We start from the raw sequence: 19,814 nt of genomic DNA, 5'->3' as shown, positions 1-19,814 counted from the left end.
TTCCACCACCACCGAACCCGAGGAATACTGGAGCCGCCAAGTCCCGGAGTCCCCAGGTGGCCACCTTCACGGCGTGTCGGATCTGGTACTGCTGGCAAAAAGCAAAAGACAGTCAAAGGGTGGGTGTGTGAACACCCAGTAACAATCCTGGAGGGAATTCCACCTCCACCTCTCACTCAACACGTTGCAGCGGTCTCAGAAGAAAAAGAGCGCCGTCTTGCACAGCCTTCACAAAAACGACCGGTACTCCTGCAAACACTCACAATAACAGATTTACAAATCTCACAAAAAGGCTGAGAGTATTACCTCTGATAGAAGATGATATCTCGGCAGTGTGGTGGAGGTGTCTTCCTGCTTTTATACCAGATGTGGATGATTAGTGACAGCTGTCACGGATGATGGGTGACAGCTGTCACCACGGCTTGTTCCTGAGGCGGCAGCGCCCTCTCGTGCCTGAAGCCCGCACTTCAGGCAGGGCGCCCTCTGGTGGTGGGCCAGCAGTACCTCCTCTTCAGCGGCCCACACAACAAAAATGTCCAATTTACTACAGAAATAAACATGTTTACAACCTGGTACAAAAATTGTTTTTGGCTTTGGTGCCAGTTTCCCCATTCATGGAAAGTACGTGGAAGGGAGAGAAGGTGAATTTTTATATAACTCATCACTCTGAGTTATTTTAAATCCTAAAGCTATTAATAATTAGGGACATGGTCATTTTGAGTAACAGCTGGGTACTGGAGAGCCAACTCAGGACCCTGCTAGGTCACTGCTAGCAGTGGCTGCTAGCTGCTGTGGGCTCATATTTACCCCTTTAGAGCATTTTATTACAAATATCTGAGATAATATGGCTTGCTGTGCAGTTAACCTCATTAAAAGACCATTGAAGAACCCTGTGCTGCAGTATTCCGTTGAATTAAATTGTGGTATTGTTTAATTTGTATGTTAGCAATGTTAGCACTAATTTCCAGCTATCAATAGTTTAGTGGTGTTATTTACATTGATAGTGCCACACACAAGCCACTACCCAGCCTGCATTCGTTAGTCTAACATCCAATCCAAGTTACAGGCCTTGTAGCCTTTGCTAGCTTGATAATTATGGGATCGGTGGGTGATTTCATAGGACCCAGATCATGCCCGTCTTGACTATATTCCACCCCTTTGTCCATTTATGGATTGGTAGAGAGTTCAGGGAAGTCAGCCACTGACAAAATAACAACATCTCAAGTAACTCCATCTGAGCTTCAAACCTGATCTCCGGAAAAACTGTGTGACATCATAGAGGGTTTGTCCAGCCCAGTGTATGGTTAGAACATCACCTTAAACATGACTGCATTCCTGACTGCATCTATTTTCAGAAAACCATATTCAGGCTCCCATTTTAGTCAGGTGCGATTACAAATGGCAAAATTATTTTGAATCATGCTCATAGCTCAGATAGTATGACTACAGAGGAAGCGGAGCAGGATTTAGACACTGTTGTGTGGTTTTTATTTAGCAGCAGACACGTGTAACACTGGGTCTCTAGTGTGGCAACATTCTCTGTGGTTGAGGCTTAAACGTTCACAGTATGACTGTAGATTTCCACCTTAAGAGCCAGTGACTGTCTGTGCACTCAGTCCTGTGAGTAAATCATGCTTTAATAGTGGAAGATCAGTTTAACGCAGTAGCACGTACTCTACTGCAGATGCAAAGTATCCTGAACTAAAGATTACGTTTCAGTCATCTTCAAACAGCTGTGTGTTGTTGGTGGGTTTGCGCCAAACAGAGGGGTGTCCCAAGATAGTCATCCTTCTCATCTTCCTATTATGTTTCCTTAAGGGACCACTGGTAACAATGTCACTCTGGTCATGTAATTGTAGAAACCTTGTAATCAATTATACAGAAAAGGAGTAGTTAAAAACCCTTTGACCTACCCTTCCTGGGTGTTTTTGGCTTCAGTTTATTCCAGTACACCATTAAAATCAAATTGCTAGTACTCTTTTTTTTTTTTTTTTTTTACATGAGCAATCCATCATGGTGAGCATCAGATTTTTATTTTTTTTTATATAATGCATGAATGTTTGTTTTTATTTGTAGTGAAATAGGGATGGAGCTGATCTGATCCAATATCAGTATTGTGTTCCGATACCAACATAATTCACGGATTGGGAATTTCCGATACAACTTGCAGAGTTTGCCGATCCAGCAGCCACATCTGTGTGTGTGTGTGTTTTGTACTGAAACGTCTTCACAACTCCTGCTGGATGCTCTGCTGACTGCGGGAGTCAGGGGGGTTCCTGAACTCAAGAGTGTCTCAATGAGTAATGGGACACGACTCCAGTCAAGAGAGCCCTTCCACAGTTTACAGCCAGCTACAGGGTTGTGAAATGAAAATTGTGAAATCCGAGAAAAATTTGCAGGGGGTTGAGCCGGGGTCTAGGGCCTGCGGGGCCCCAGAAACCAAATTAATTTTGTATCTAATGATACATTTTCAGCATCTCCTGGAAGAAAAAAATCTCAAAAGAAGTGCATATTTAAATGACGCTAGATTCAACCTTTCATTTAACTGTCAATGACAATGCTGAAATAACAGAATATGATGTGGAAGTAGGACCTGGAATGATTTTCCTTTTAATTGTAAACCAAATTATGCATTAACTCAGAACAATTAAACTACATGAAATTCATGAAGACTGAAAAGACTGTTAGAACATTTCAAAAACCACAGCTAAAGCTTGTAGAAGATTTTGAAAATCATGGTAAAATATCAATAACACACCTTGTAGTAAAAAAGTCAATATTGTTGTGTAAATTCCTGTAAATCCACTCAAAGCCACATCTTTGTTCCCATGAAAAAAGTCTACATTAATAAAAACTCATTTACATTCTTGTGTAAATTCATGTAAATCCATTCAAAGCCACAATGTATTTTTTTCTCAATGACAGAAAGTCTAGATTAATAATAAAAAAGAGTCACATAATCTTGTCTAAAATCCTGTTTGAACAGCACAATGTTTATTTTCCAGGGAGAGAAAAATTCTTACTGTGTTTCCTGAGGGCACAGTTCGCTTTTCCCATTTCTTTTATCTTTCAGGTGTGTTGATGAAGCCAGCGACAATTCCACGGATTCTTGTCCTTGTCAAACTTTTTCAAACTGTCAAACTTCTCGTCATCTTCCCTCTGTCTGATGACACAGACATGATGCTGCAAAATTCTTCTTTTAAAAACTTGAGAGCTCTAAAAGTTTGCGATGTCCACATGCTAACTTTAGCTTAAGCGTCTTACATGAGCCACACAGCGTCGCCGCAGCAACCAACCAGTCCCGCTTTACAACTGTCAGCTACGGTTTGAGTGCCATTTTTCCTCCGCGAAGTTCCGTGGATCCGAGAACACTGATTTGTATCTGTAACACACAGATCTGTGTCCGCGGACTTATAAAACTTGCACAATGTTGTAAAAAAAAAGGAAACGCTTTGCGAAAGGCATTTTAAAAACTCAGTGATGATCACAATTACAGAGTACAACACTAACACCCCCCCAATGATGAAATCCATGGAATTCCTTGGATCAGTGGACTTTTCACAGGCCTGCAGCTAGCAGGCGAGCATTGAGGAGCACTGTCGCTGACCAACCTCTCATCACATGTACGCTATGTGGAAATATTTTATACTATAAACACCACAAAGCAAGACAGTAATGTGCAATGTTTGCAAAGCCGTTGTACCAAGAGGCAGAAGTTCCGGCGTGACCTACAATACAGCGAACTTCATCAAACAGTTTTTTTAACCGGAGTAGAAAGACGAAAGGAGCCGGGAGGAAGGGTGTGACGATTTACCCAGACAGATTCAAAATATGAGTAAAGTAAGTACTTTTGTTTATTTCTTGGTGGTTTCTTGTGGCATTTTGGAAATGCGCTCCTACCACAAAACGGTACCTATACTTGGGATGAGTGTGCCATCTCGTGTTCAAGAGATGAAAGTTCCGCCACTGACACAAAAAATCAAGTACACTCTGTGACAGGGTGCACTTGATTTTGTTCACTGTGGCACACCAAAAATTGCGTACAAGTGCATGCGTCATTTTGAGGAAGAAGCACATTTCCACAATAAATAAAAATAATAAAACAAATTAATTAAAGTACTTATCTCTTTCACTAAAGTATCAAATCTAGGCTTACACCTTTGTACCTTCTGTACCTTCTGGCAAATTGTAGTTGAACTTTCAGGTCTTCTTTTTAAGAAACTCTTCCTCTATACCACTTCATCATGAAGCTTGATAACTGGTGATACAAAATATTCTCATATAAAATCAAAAATAATGTTAATAATAATATTAAAGCAAACAGAGCTCTGGTATCAGAATAGCATCCAACTTCAGGTAAAAAAATGCATCCCTAAGTGGAAAGTACAGTGCAGGTCACTTTAACCAATTTATGTTCAGTTGCACATGTAATCATGTTGGGAAGTTGAACATAGTACAAAAACAATCATCAAAAATGTGTAGCATTTATACACCCATGTGTTGTACTATAGTGAACTATTTGTCTTTCTGTCATTTGTGTACTTTTGATGTAATTATAGTATGGTGAAATGGTTTGAAGCTCGTGCAAGGATTATAGAAAGAATTTGTCAGAGGTCAAATGTCAAGTTTCAATAAGTGTTGACATATTACTCTTTCAGTTGAGTCACATTATACAACCCCTGGCAAAAATTATGGAATCACCGGCCTCAGAGGATGTTCATTCAGTTGTTTAATTTTGTAGAAAAAAAGCAGATCACAGACATGACACAAAACTAAAGTCATTTCAAATGGCAACTTTCTGGCTTTAAGAAACACTATAAGAAATCAAGAAAAAAAGATTGTGGCAGTCAGTAACGGTTACTTTTTTAGACCAAGCAGAGGAAAAAAATATGGAATCACTCAATTCTGAGGAAAAAATTATGGAATCACCCTGTAAATTTTCATCCCCCAAATTAACACCTGCATCAAATCAGATCTGCTCATTGACATTGACCCTATGCTATGACATTGACCCTATGTGTCTTTTTGCAAGGAATGTTTTTGCAGTTTTTGCTCTATGGCAAGATGCATTATCATCTTGAAAAATGATTTCATCATCCCCAAACATCCTTTCAATTGTCCAAAATATCAACATAAACTTGTGCATTTATTGATGATGTAATGACAGCCATCTCCCCAGTGCCTTTACCTGACATGCAGCCCCATATCATCAATGACTGTGGAAATTTACATGTTCTCTTCAGGCAGTCATCTTTATAAATCTCATTGGAAAGGCACCAAACAAAAGTTCCAGGATCATCACCTTGCCCAATGCAGATTTGAGATTCATCACTGAATATGACTTTCATCCAGTCATCCACAGTCCACAATTGCTTTTCCTTAGCCCATTGTAACCTTGTTTTTTTCTGTTTAGGTGTTAATGATGCCTTTCGTTTAGCTTTTCTGTATGTAAATCCCATTTCCTTTAGGCGGTTTCTTACAGTTCGGTCACAGATGTTGACTCCAGTTTCTTCCCATTCGTTCCTCATTTGTTTTGTTGTACATTTTTCGATTTTTGACACATATTGCTTTAAGTTTTCTGTCTTGACGCTTTGTCTTCCTTGGTCTACCAGTATGTTTGCCTTTAACAACCTTCCCATGTTGTTTGTATTTGGTCCAGAGTTTAGACACAACTGACTGTGAACAACCAACATCTTTTGCAACATTGCGTGATGATTTACTCTCTTTTAAGAGTTTGATAATCCTCTCCTTTGTTTCAATTGACATCTCTCGTGTTGGATCCATGATTCATGTCAGTCCACTTGGTGCAACAGCTCTCCAAGGTGTGTTCACTCCTTTTTAGATGCAGACTAACGAGCAGATCTGATATGATGCAGGTGTTAGTTTTGGGGATGAAAATTTACAGGGTGATTCCATAATTATTTCCTCAGAATTGAGTGATTCCATATTTTTTTCCTCTGCTTGGTCTAAAAAAGTAACCGTTACTGACTGCCACAATCTTTTTTTCTTGATTTCTTATAGTGTTTCTTAAAGCCAGAAAGTTGCCATTTGAAATGACTTTAGTTTTGTGTCATGTCTGTGATCTGCTTTTTTTCTACAAAATTAAACAACTGAATGAACATCCTCCGAGGCCAGTGATTCCATAATTTTTGCCAGGGGTTGTAGCAGTTCAGGATCAACCATGTAAGGCAGCCTGTGCTACATTCTCTGAGTGCCACATCTTGTTACTGTGTTCAATTTCTCAACTGTTCACTAAATCTCTTAAAGGCAAATCTAAACTATTTTTAGCTGACCTAAATAAAACAAGATAGAAAATATGCTTTCTGGAAACTAGGTATTGTTTCTCAGTGAATATATAATGACTGTCTTTATTTATATTTTAACAGAAATAAATGGGATGTAGAAAAGGGGAAGTGTGTCCTCAAGGAAAGCATGTGGCTGATTGTAGTTCACATTAGTTCTAATTTAAAAAATATTAAGATTTAGAAATCTAGAGTTCCAACAATAATAATTTTCTGACACCAGCACAGTGGCTGAATTGTTAGATAATGTCGCCGCTGGGCCTGAAAACTACAGAAGGTCGAAACTACAAACAACGCTTGCTTTGCACTCAAATAAGGCTCAACATATCAGAGGATTCCTGGTATCATACAGAATATTTACCTTTGCATGTTTGAATGATACATATATTGCCAATAATGAATCCCTTATTAAGCATATGTAAACTATAATACAAATATTTCCCGATTAGAATGTTTTTTTTGGGGGGGGGGTCATTATGATACCAACATTAGGGACTCAAAGATTTACAATACCAACATATCTGCAGATATATAAATAAAAACTGGCAATGATTCATAACATTTTGTCATCAAACCCTTCTGGCAAAGAAAAGTAATTGAGGATTGATGTTTTTACAGTTTAAACATGAACTTTATGATAAATAAGTAACCCGACAACCAGCCAACATGCTGCTGTCATGCTGCCTTCACTCGGATTGTCAGTCATCATGTCGCATCACTCAGCAGTTGCATAAAATAGACCTCTCATCTATTTTGGTCTGTCCTAGACGGCGGGATAGCAACCATTTGTCTCTTGTTGCTGTAAAACGCCCACTCAGCTGCTCCCTTTTCCTGTATCTTATAAATCATGTGACCAAGGGGTGATGGACGACCCAGCCATGCTTGGCAGCATTGCAAACAGTGTCATCACAATGCCCTCTGGTGGACAAACTATGTAATGACATGAACAATCAAAGTATTTTTTGGCATTGTTTATTCTATAAAATAAAGGTTTTCATATTGGCAAATATGAACTGATATGTTCATGAAAGGCTCATATCCGCCGATATTATCAGCCAACCGATATACATCAGCCTGGCTCTATTCCCAATATTCCTTTTTTTCTGAGGGCTGGACCGTATTTCTGTTGTACTTTTCATTCTGATGCAGATGTACAAAGCACTTTACAATGATGCCTCACATTCAATCATTCACACACTAACTCAAACCAATGTCACTGTGATGCCATGCAAGATGAGAAAATTGGGATTTGGGGATTTTAGTGATTTCTTTTCCTCTAGGATTTGAATTGAACTAAGGATCCTGTGGTCATTCCTTGTACTTAATAAAAAGACTTATTATTGGTGCTGTCAGGTGATTTAAAAAAAATAATGTAGCAAATCACAAGGTTTGCAATTAACTAATCTAAATGAATCAAATTTAATCACATATAATTTTTTTTAAAATATTCCTCAAATCACAAAACATATACAGGCTCTCAGAAACAGAAACACACAAAATCAATGAAGAAAAAAAAAATCACTCGTAAAAACTATTTCAGAAATAATTTAATGTATAAAATAAACTGTGTAGTCTATGAACTTTGCAAAAATGGAGCATCATGAACACACTGGGCCTCATGTATCAATGTTGCGCACTTGTGGCGTAAATTTTCGTCGTAAACTTGAAATACACCAAAGTCGCCATGACATGTATCAAGCAGTGCGCACCTGCCCATTTCTGGCGTACGCCTGACGTGATCTTGATAAATGCGGCGGGTGGAAACGATCATAATTATAATAAACACGCCCATAAATATTCAGACTCCGCTTCAGACGCACCCTCATTTTACGACATGGAAGCCGGGAGACGGCAATGAAAAAGAACTCCACCAATCACGACGCGTGCCAACAGAGCGTCAAAAGCAGCTGTCGTATCAATTGTTTTGTAGCATATAATCAATAAAGTGTTACAGTGGTCCCTCATTAATCACTGGAGTTATGTTCTAAAAAATAGTCTGTAATATGTGAAACCGTGACGTATTCAGCGTTATTTTTTACAATTATTATAGACGTTTCAAAGCGGTAAAACCCCTCACTACACAGTTTATACACTTTCTCAATCAGGCATGAACATTTTCTCACTTTTCTCTCGTGTGTAAACAACCGAATGGAGACGACAAAACCTGGTTGCAGCACGGGTGAATTAAGGGAATGATGAAACTACAGTTGTTATTATCAATTTCATAGTCTAAAACGATCACATCACATGAAGTTAAGCTCAGCGCTGCTCTGGCTCCTTTCTTTGCAGTCAGCGCTGTGGCCACGGATCGTGCTCCATAACAATCCCGCAAAGGCGGGATTTGTATTGATTATTATGTAGTATAATCAGGAAAGTGTTATTTATGTAACATATGCATTGATTTGTATAATAGCACTGTTTATCATGTTGATCATCTTCATTTTTATGTGGATTCCAGCGCTGGTTCATTTTGGTATATAATTTACGCCACCTCTCGACCTGGTGTATATTTTCAGCGCAGCGTACGCCAATGACCACATTGATAAATGCCAAGTAGCGCAGCCGTTTTTGCATACACCCCATATACGCTCAAATATCGCCGTACGCAACGTTGATACATGAGGCCCACTGAGCATGATTTACTGCCTCAAAACAAAATGAATTTTGAAAAATTAGCCACACTCTGATATTTAAGCCAGTTCAATGTCTGTCGGAATGTACCTCGAGTTCACACAAGTCATTTTCACAATAATCTGGAGTATAGTAGTGATTCTGCTGTGGTTTGTATAAGTCCACTGCACCAAAAAAGGTAAACGTAAGAGAAATTTACAAAAATATTCTTGCATGAGGTCCAGTGTTCTATATCCACTGATGAGCATGATTTAACTCTGCTAGGTCACAACTTGAAAGATTGTTCTGTATCTCAAGCACCAAAAAAAGGAACTTTCTGAGAACTGCCATCCATCAAAGTCCAGATGCAAACAGGCCACCTTCTGTGATTTGACACACAGACATTTTTCTTATGAACAGGACATACTCAGCTCTGCTGAGTCAACAGCCTAAATCTTGCTCAAATCTAGGATTCCTCCCTCTCGTTTTCTCTTTTTCAAAGAGGAATTTTGTATTTGTCCCACAGAACTCATTAGGCTTGAAATATTCAGCCCAATCTAGTATCAAACAAGTACAAAAAAACTGGAAGGCACTCACTCCACCAAGGCCACACATTCCCCATCACTGAAATACCCACATTCACTTGCATTTAGTACCAACGCTTGAAGTACTTCAAGAGAACAGAAAAAGAAAGAAAGAAATGCACTGTATATGTATGCATTATTTACATTCTTGTATTTTTACAAAGGTTGAACAGACACTTCTCCCTGTTTGCATGTTTAATAATACAGTTTTGCTCAAAAGTCTACATACCCTGGCAGAATTTTAGTTGGGTTTTTTTTTTGGCCATTACTCAGAGAATATGAATGATAACTTTTTTTTTCACTCACGGTTAATGGTTAGGTAAAGCCATTTATTTATTGTGTTTACTCGTTTTAAATCATAATGACAACAGAAAGTACCCAAATGACCCTGATTAAAAGTTTACACACCCTGGTGATTTTTGCCTGATAACATGCACACAAGTTGACACAAACAGGTTTAAATGGCTACTAAAGGTAGCCATCCTCACCTGTGATCTGTTTGCTTGTAATCAGTGTGTGTGTATGTGTGTGTGTGTGTGTGTGGGTGTATAAGCCCCGGTCACACAGCACTAACGAAGGACACCGACTTACGTTGACTTTCTGAGACATCATTTAACCATCGTCCAGCTTTGTTCCTGTACCTCGCGCTTCGTCAGAATTTTCAAACTGTTGAAAAATGTGAACGAATCCCAAAGACAACTTCAATTCATCCGTATTCCATTTTGCTTTTTGTCTTGATGGTTGGTTTCTCGTCGTTTTTGTATAGTTCTCGTACCATCAGCGTTCAGTTTGACTGTTGTCCAACTTCGTCCAGTCTGCCAAGTGCAACGTCTTGCACGAACGCTGACGATATCTGAACAGATCAATAACTAAAGCTCCAACGAGCTGAACATGACTCATCCATGTGTGGGAAAAGCAACATTGTCATACATAAACAACAGCGGCAAGAACGTTTTATCAAGTACTTTAACTATTTACACACATTCCAACCGTCTGTGGCTGTTTCAAGATGCACAATAAGGAGGCACTTGAAAAAAAAATGGGCTGCATGGTTGAGTCGCCAGAAGAAAGCCATTACTTTGCAAATGCCACAAAGTATCCCACTTACAATACACCAAACAGCACAGAGAACAAAATCATTTGGAGTGATGAGACTAAAATCGAACTTTTTGGCCACGTTACATTTCTAGAGGAGTCAACAAGGCCTATGACAAAAGGTACATCATTCCAACTATGAAATACAGAGGTGAATCGCTGATGTTTTGGGGATGTGTGAACTACAAAGGCACAGTCAACTTGGTTAAAATTGATGCCAGGATGATTGTGGCATGTTATCAGAAAATACTGGTGGACACTTTGCACTCATCTGCCCAGAAGCTGCACATGGGATGTGTATCCACTACTACTGGTGTCCAAATAAAGCTTTTTGCATGGGAGCGCTCAAGTTGTGCAGATGTTTTTTCCAATAAAAAAATTAAACATCAGGAAATTACATAAATTATTTCTTAGGACATTATCAATCTACTCATAAAATGTTATCAAAATTCATGAATTTTTTTTTTAATTGAATGTCCCCGAATTCCTCAAACGTTATCTAGATCTGCAATCCAAAATATTTTTCGGATCAAATTTAAAATAAAATCCCTCATTTTCTGAGAAATTATCTATCTGTGAAATTTCATCAACATCCTCTCACAGCATTTTCAGTTAAATGTTACTATATGCCAAACATTCTTCTGGATCTGAGATCCAGAATATATTTCGGACTGCCTCTAGAATTGAATCACTGATTTCCTGGAACGTTATCTGTCTGATCACCAAATGTCATTGAAATCACTTAATTACTTTTTGAGTTATCCTAACAGGCAGACAAATGCCAGTGAAAATATTACCTCCTTAGCAGAAAATAAAAATGCACAATGCATAAATGTCACCTCTTACCATGTGACATGCTTAAACTGTAACCGTATACTACCAAAAACAGCTTTCTTGTCTGTTCTAAATATGCAGGGGTGTCAGCTAGATCAGTCGAGTCTATATGCCTCCTCATTGTTTAGTGTTGCACATGTCACAGATACATGCTGTATATGGAAGAGAATGCAAGACAAATGTGTGGACAATCCCAGACCACACAGTGAAGTGCCTCACCTTCAAGCGAACATGTATCAGGCCTCATGGACAAAATAAACAACCGTGTGGGAGATCTGCAGCTAAACAAAGACAACATGTGAGATATGTTGTCACGTTATGAAACATCTGGTCCCTGTCACAGGACTCTTATAATTAAATTCCTCCTTATGGAGACAGACTTGTTTTGTCATCTATGCAGGTTTTTTCCACATTTAAAGCTGCTGTGCTCATTTCACTGACATTTATTGATTAATGGACCAATTATCTGCCCAGTGATTCTCCTTCATTACAAGGTTTCACCCTCATCTATTTGTACTTGTTCATTAGTAGGATTTCTCAGATGATCTCCAGTGCCCAAAATGTGGTGGAACAACTGTTCATCATATCATGAAAAAGAAGAACCCATAAAATGTTGGTGTTGACTGTGGTCAGATTGTGTGTATGCGTGTGTGTGTGTATTTAGATTGTATTTTTTATGTACACATTATTTTTTTTACTTTTAAATTGGCAGCACAGTGATGAAAGCAGTTGGCACGCTTGCCTCACAACAGGAAGGCTCCTGGTTGAAGGTCTGTGTTCCAGTCCCCTTATACGTCTGGTGTTGTAACAGGAGGGACATTCAGCATGAAGAACCATAATGGATTCACTTTGGTGACCCCGAGAAAAATGGGAGAAGCAAAAAATAAATAATAAAAATTTTTTAAATGGTAAAGTTTATTTTATTATTACTATGTGTAATTTTTGGTAGACTTTTTGGTGGGTTTGTGATTGTCCTGGATCAAGACAAAGATCCAGTCTTTCCATGAGTTCTTGGACACAGAAGTGTGTTTATCTGTATGCGGGGAAATGTTGAACTTGTCGAGACATTCACCTATCTCAGCATGACTCTGGGTCCTTGGTCTTTGAGATTGAAAGACCCCAGGGAAGAGCTTATGGGGTCATGAGGTCACTGGATAGACGTATTTGGTGATGCCAATACCTCTGCAGTGGAACAAAGCTCCAAGGTCCTGGTGTTTCTTGTATGGTTGTAAGACTTGCACATGAACCAGTGACCTACAATGATGTAATTTTATGGACTAAGTCTACATGATGCCACCTGTTAGATTTCTTGAGGTCTAGCTTGGCTACCTCTGGAATTACTTTGCATAAAACAAATTGTTACTTTGGCAGACTCAGGTGAGGAGTGTCACTTGCATTATGAGGGAGCACCAACTATGACATTTTGGATATGTGGCATGTTTCTCTGGGCATGATCCAGCATGCAGGTACCTCAGTACTATAGACCCTAGCAGCTGTAGAAGGCCAAGGGGACATCTGGTTTCATCTTGCTGTGGTAGATAGATGGCTAGTTCTGAGAGGTGGGGATGGACCAGCTGTCAGCCAGGGTTGTTGCCATCCAGGACCCAAGGCCGTTCTATAGTGTATTGGATGTGGTGATGCACTGCACCATGTCATGCTCCCAGATCTGACCTAATCTTGATGACATCTGTCAATAACATAGATTTAATGACAATCAACAAGTTTTTTGTTGTTGTTGTTTTTTTTGTTTTTTTTTTTGGATGGGAAATCAGCAGACACAAACTTGGAAGAGGTCTGTCTGATAAGAAAACATGCTTCCCCCCCCCCCACCACCATAACTTTCAGGGTTGTAGGATTACAATTATTAATACTAAGATTAATACTACAGGTATTAGTAGTCATAGTAGTACGTGTAATAATAATTTAATGCTATTATTGTTGCTCAAGTTTTGTTGTTATTATGAACTGGCATGTAATTGCTGAAACATTTACTTTTGAACAGAATTTTAATTTTTCTGTTTATTTCATAGCCACACCGACAGACAGGTAGCTAGGCAATGGTTGCAATCCGTTCATAACAACAGACAAAAGGAGAAAAAAGACAGTCACTGTTGTGATTTGTTTCCTCAGATTATAATATAACCCATCAGCGCCACTTAGCGGTGTGTTGAAGCCAAGCGTCAGTGATAAGAAGGAATCACACTTGGTCGAGGATTTAAATTTGATGACTTTTATCATCTGTACACAATGTTTTGGTTTTTTTTTTTTTTTTTTGAGAAAAATATACATCTGCGAGTAATTTCCTTCTCACGTCACATTTTGTTGTCGTTTCTGTGATGCATAAAATTATTTCTTGCACACGTGGAATTAAACCAGTCGGAAGACAAATACCATTTCAATTTGTTCTCTTAAAATACACGTGCATCATTGTGCGCTTATTCTAATGCACACTTACATAGCTTTGGGTGTTAAAAGATCAAATGAGTGGTTTGTCTGTGGAAGTGACCGCTGTATCCCCCGTTGACACGCCGGGTTGGGGGTTTCCTCGGGCGGCTTACTGACCTGCCAACCTCCGCTCCCGGACGTTCCTCCACAGTAAATCCCAGGCTTTGGACGTGGAGCTCCGCAGGTGTTCGCTGAAAGAGCGCCTGAGCTTCAGGTTAGAGGACTTTCTCTTAGAAGTCATTGCACGTCCTCCTCCAGGACATAATAAGACGAACCGTTGCTGTCCCCCAAAAGAGACAAACTCTGTCCTCTGTTTGTCCCGCCAAAGCTAACCTGAGCGGACCGCGCGCTCCTCAGACATAAAACCCAACATTTTGGTGAAAAAAAAAAAGTATTCCTTTGGTTCAAAGCTTTAAAGAAGAAATAGTAAAACACCTACACAGACTTTCACACCTCACACCAGATGTGTGTCTGTGCGTGTGCGAAGACATCCACGCACAGTCACGGCCCGTGGTGCCTTCAGGCACTGTGGGAAACACGGAGCTCACCTCAGCATGTTTTCACAACAAATGGTAAAAGTGACTCCGTTATTACAGTATCAAGTGTTATAAATTGTTGAATGTATGCAACTTTAAGTGCATTCACACTGTACGCTCTCTCTCTCTCTCTCTCTCTCTCTCTCTCTCTCTCTCTCTCCCTGTGTCTGTCTGTCTGTCTGTCTCTCAATGCTGTTTGACAAAAGTCGTTTTCGCCCTGCAGCTGAAACTGAAATCACCCAACTGTTGGTAGTTCAGATAAACCTTACAACAGTTTGACAGAGGTGAAAAAACCCTGGTTTCGGCGAGTGAAATTCTTACCACTTCCACCATCCACCCACTAAACTAGCTAATTCTAATTAGTTTGGCGCTTCAGGCAGGTAGAGATGAGCTAATCAGTGATTTCACTACACCTTGTTTTTCCCCACTGGTGGGCACAGTTCTGCTAATCTGCTAACCGCTACTTAGCAAAGCTAACCTTTTTGTTAGCTGATTAGCTTTTCAGCTAACTTTGAAAACCATCAGCGGGCCACTTCCGCTAAATTTAGTCCCAATAACTTCAGTTAAATTTAGTTCTGATAACTTTTAGACTGCTAACATATTTTTCCAGGCATAGTGACTTAACACATTTGTAAAGCCTGAAATCATACATTTTAGTGCCTGCCTGTTACATGTTTTATGTAGCAGACAGACAGCTATGAGAGACAGAGCTCAAACCTCTGACAGCAGAGGAGAGCTGGCTATTAGAAAGAAAGGAAGAGATCCTTTATTTTCACACCATATAGACTTGCAGACGTATCACAGGAGTCATGCACAGCAAGACAGTTTTGACTTATGGTTAAAATTTTAAACAAACAAATTCCGGACAAATTATTGAAATTAACGTCACCTCTGTCGATTTACAAAGTGAAAATATCAGCTATATGTTTTAGTTTTAAAGTAATACACTAATTTTGAAGGTTTTAGCATTTTACGGACACGCATGCCGAAAAGCATTATGGGAAAATTAGCTTCCTGTCATCAGTGGTGAGTCAGGTAAGTCGGGTATGACTGCAGACCTGCCGCCACCCTTCTTTCTCATGTTTGTCTCATGACACAGTCTTGTCAGTAGTTGGTCGGTATATGTACAAAAACAACAGTCAAGTTACTGTAACACGTGTGTTGGTTTTTACAAATAAATCTGTATTTGTAAATATGTCTTTTTTATTTGTATAAAAAAGGCAATTTGAAAACTGAAAATTGTGTTTGTTAAGTGATTCACCACTTTTTCCCAAGAACACTGCCATCCAGTAGATGGCAGTGTTCATGGCAGTGTGAATACCAGTGGCAGCGTGAATTTTCCCATAATGCTTTTCGGCATGTGTGTCTGTAAAACACTAAAACCTTCAAAATTAGTGCATTACTTTAAAACTAAAACATATAGCTAATATTTTCACTTTGTAAAATGACACAGGTGACAGTAAGTTCAATAACTTAACTCAATAACGGAATTAGTTCTTTAAAATTTTAACCATAAGTTAAAACTGTCTTGCTGTGCATGACTCTGTATATATACAGACAGAAGCACTGGCTCATTGTTGTGTCAGTAGCTAAGTGTACTGGAGTCAATACTAAAAGTTATCAGTTTAGGTTTTAGCTGTAACTTTTGCAAATTGTTTTTAGGGGTTTATTGGGTCAGCTTCATAAAAGTTAACCTTTCAGTCAGCGGATTAACGATTAGCAGAGCTAACATTTTGGTTAGCTATGCCCACCACTGTTTTTCCGAGTAACACACTCAACATAACTCAACTCGGGGGTTACTGTCTGGGTCACAGTGACAGTTGACCAAGCAGCTCAACCCACGCTTCCCTTTCCTCAGCCAAGTCCTCCAACTCTTCCCATGAGATCCCAAGGTGTTCCCAAGCCAGGTGGGAAACATAATCACTCAGCATGTACAAGTCATAATGGGTCTTCCCTGGGGCCTCCTCAAGGAAGATCAGTTAAAAGTCATATCAGTTTTGAACATTAAAAATTCAAATAGAGTTGAGTATGAATTGACTAGAGTTGAGTGCAAGTTGACATGAGTTGAACAGGAGCTACGAGTTTGGACAGAATTCAACCCAACTTTGAACTTTGAGTTGTCCAGAGTTGAGAACGAGTTGACCAGGGGGTGAGTACAAGTCTATACCTGTGGTCAATGGGTGAGAGGCATGGTACATCCTTGACAGGCCACCAGTCTATCACAGGATTGGTACATACAGACAGCCAAAAACATTCACATTGCGGCCAGTTCACTGTCACCAGTTCACCAAATCTGCATGTGTTTGGAAGTGGGAGGAAGGCGGAACACCCAAAGGAAACCCACACAAACACAGGGAGAACATGCAAGCTCAGCACAAGAGAACAAAGTCAGGAGTGAATCGGGGACCTTCTCCCTCTGAAGCAACAGCTTACAGTGGATCTAGGCTTGCATCTCCCATGTGCCTTCTGGCAAACAATTGCTTTTTCAGAAAGTCCTCCTCTATGCCACTTTAGCATTAAGCTGAGTAACTGGTGATGCAAAATCCAATACTTGGACTGTGCACAATTTCTGTAGTTGCAGCCACACAAGCCTATAATTTCTTCAGCATTGTCTGGGTGTCTTGGTGGCTTTCCTCACTAGTCTTCTTCTTGCACAGTCACTTAGTTTTTGAGCACTACCTATTCCAGACAGGTACATACAGTACCATACTGTTTGTATTTCTCAGTAACTGAGGTAAATGAAGACACATATTCAGTGACTTGGAAATGTTCATGTATCCACCTCCAATATAAACCTGTAGAAAGCCAAAAATGAACCTTATAAGGTGTATGTGAAGGCATCACAACTATACTAAACTACACTATACACACACACACACACACACACACACACACACACACACACACACACACACACACACACACACACACACACACACACACACACACACACACACACACACACACACACACAGTTGCTCAAAATGACAATTTAAGATTGATCAGTCACTTACTTAAATCTGTTTATTAATCTGTTACTATTACAAAAAATAACAAATGTGGTGTAAAAATGAACGCAATCATCCCTGCTGTATTTTACAGTGTTTGTGCACAATCACTCAAATGTATGACTGATGTAGGACTCATTATTAACTGAAAGGATTTTGACCTAGGTTACATGTCAGGACATTGCTGTCTATTATTTTAAATCGTAATGAGAGTGAAAGTGAGTTGTGAGTAAGAAAAGGTCAAGTATTGAACAAAAACACGGGTTCACGTTCAGGATCATTTGCTTTTGCTGTGCCAATATTCTGCCCTGCAGCAAAAAAAAAAAACTGGAAGGGCACGCTGAGGTGATGTCACAAAAAGACAGATCAGCCTTAGCAATCATAACATCATTATTTAAGGAATTTCCTCCTATTATTGCACACCTACTCAGGCCTGTGCGGTGCCTGACCTCAGTGTGGTGATATCATATCAGTTGTGTTACTTAGATTACGTTATTGTAGAAATAACCCTTTTATAAACAGTATTAACACGGAGCTTGACATTTCAAAATGAAGCTCCGGCCTCTGTTTGACCTCCCCATGAAGCTGAACTAAATTCCTTCATGAGTGAGGGACAAGTACCTCACTCAAAGAAATTAAATTTCACCATTTTTGGTTTTCAGTAATACTCTTTTATTGAATTTTCCAAACAAGTGTGTTTTTTTTTTTCAAAATGTAATTGAGTCAGTTGTGTTAGTTCAACAAAATGGTTTGCCAGGTTAACTCAATGGCTTTCCGTTGAGTTAACACAACATTTTTGAGTGTAATGCAGTAGATTATCCCTTTACTGAGACGGACTGAATATTCATTTCAAGGTCACAGAGTGAGACATCCGAGTACCCGAGGACAGTAATTGTCAGGGGTGGAATGTTAATTCAGGCTCAGCTTTAAATTTGTCCTGCCTTAAAAGGATTTTATGTGCTTTCAAGAGGAATAAAAGCTCTGACATTGAATCACCGTCTACCTTACAGGTCTATAGTGTTAAAAAAAAAAAAGTTGAGAAAATGTTTAGTTTTTTAAAATCTGGGCAACCAACTGCACAAGAACACAATCTATAACAGCTGATGTTTTAGGTTGAGCGTCCATCGTTCCTTTTCACGTTGGGTCTGTCTGCTCTGCCGTTGGTGGGTTGGGATCCGGTACCTGGGTGGGCGGGGGGGGGGGGGTACCTCTCCCCGGGGCTCAGGTGTATGTGGTCCTCCGTGCCCCTGCCTCTCCCTCCGGGTTTGTGGGGCCCGTCTGTCTCCCTATGGCTCCTCAGCTGCCCCTGCCGCTCCGGGGTCGCCTTCCCTGGTTCGAGGACCTCCAGGCAGGTTGGCCAGTCCATCTACGGCTCCCTGGCCCCTTGTCCCACCTGTTGGTTTGTTCCTCTCCTGGGCTTCCGGTGCTCCTCCGGGGCTGCCTGCCTCCCCCCATCTCATGGATTCCCTGGCACCTCCGCTGGGTCTGGGGTTGGGCCTGGGGCCCGGTGGGGCTGGTATATGTGGCCCGCTTCCTGCGCCGTGCCTCTCCTTCCGCCGGATGCTTGGGATTGGGCCTCACATGTCGATGGAGTAGCGAATGGAGTTCATATAGTTTTGCAGTCAGGTGTTGGGGATAGGTTTGCGAGGCAGTCTGTGGTGCAGCTGTGCGCTGCAGCCTTCCACTGCGACCTCCATCCGCTACTCCTGCCCTGCCATTTTAATGCACACACTTTATTTCTACATATTTAATAAACACACTCACGAATTTAGAGTTGGGGTCACTAGGCAGTGGTGGGTTTGCACGGCAGGCTGTGGTGCAGCGGTGTGCCGCAGTCTCCCACAGCAATCTGCCACCTGCCATCTCCTGCCCTGCTTTTAATGCAACACTTTATCTTTGCCTACTTAGGGGGTCACACACAGCAAGGGAGATTAATTCTAACAACTATGGTGGGGTTGGTGGGTAGGGTGAGTGTGACATGTGGGGTTGGCCCCAAATGGCTGTGGATGTCTGGGGCTCTGGGGTGGGGGGTCTGCCTCGCCAGTTCTGCCATGGTGCTGGGGCCCTGCTGTGGGGCCTGGGGTCCTGCGGCCCTTTGGGGAGGTAGCGGTGGGGTGTGGGTGTTGGTACTGGGGGGGCCAATGGCTGCTGGGGGGTTTGGGGCTGTGGTCTCTGTGGTGTGGTGCCCTGCCTTGCTTGGGCGGTCTTCTGATATTGGGCTGTGGTGTCTGGGGTGGGGTCCGGGGTAAGGGTTGGATTGGTGGGCTGGGGGGGAGTTTGGAGGGGTCCTGCTGGCTATGCTGGGGGGACTTTGGTATTGGGGGGCCTCGCGTGCTTCCTGGCCCCGGAGATTAGGTCTCGCCTCTTGTCTGGGGGCCAGGCACTGCCCTTGTATGGCTT

At 40.8% G+C, this 19,814-nt stretch overlaps 1 protein-coding gene across 5 annotated transcripts in view; it reads right to left on the bottom strand.

Moving 5' to 3' along the window:
* The window catches only part of stard13b (StAR-related lipid transfer (START) domain containing 13b), a 242,541-nt gene that overhangs the window by 106,822 nt on the left and 115,905 nt on the right, over positions 1 to 19,814 (bottom strand). For 2 of the 5 annotated variants that reach the window (XM_034168389.1, XM_034168390.1), the window contains exon 1: positions 13,988 to 14,226. The exons of the other annotated variants lie outside the window; for them this stretch is intronic. In XM_034168389.1, coding sequence (XP_034024280.1) covers positions 13,988 to 14,111 — 124 coding nt within the window. In that variant the 5' untranslated portion in view covers positions 14,112 to 14,226. Of the gene's footprint in view, positions 1 to 13,987; positions 14,227 to 19,814 lie in introns of those variants that run through there. 5 annotated transcript variants of the gene reach the window in all.

This window comes from Thalassophryne amazonica, chromosome 4 (assembly GCF_902500255.1).
Source record: "Thalassophryne amazonica chromosome 4, fThaAma1.1, whole genome shotgun sequence".
In the NCBI taxonomy this organism is placed as follows: Eukaryota; Metazoa; Chordata; class Actinopteri; order Batrachoidiformes; family Batrachoididae; genus Thalassophryne; species Thalassophryne amazonica.
This window is presented reverse-complemented; position numbering and strand designations above follow the sequence as displayed.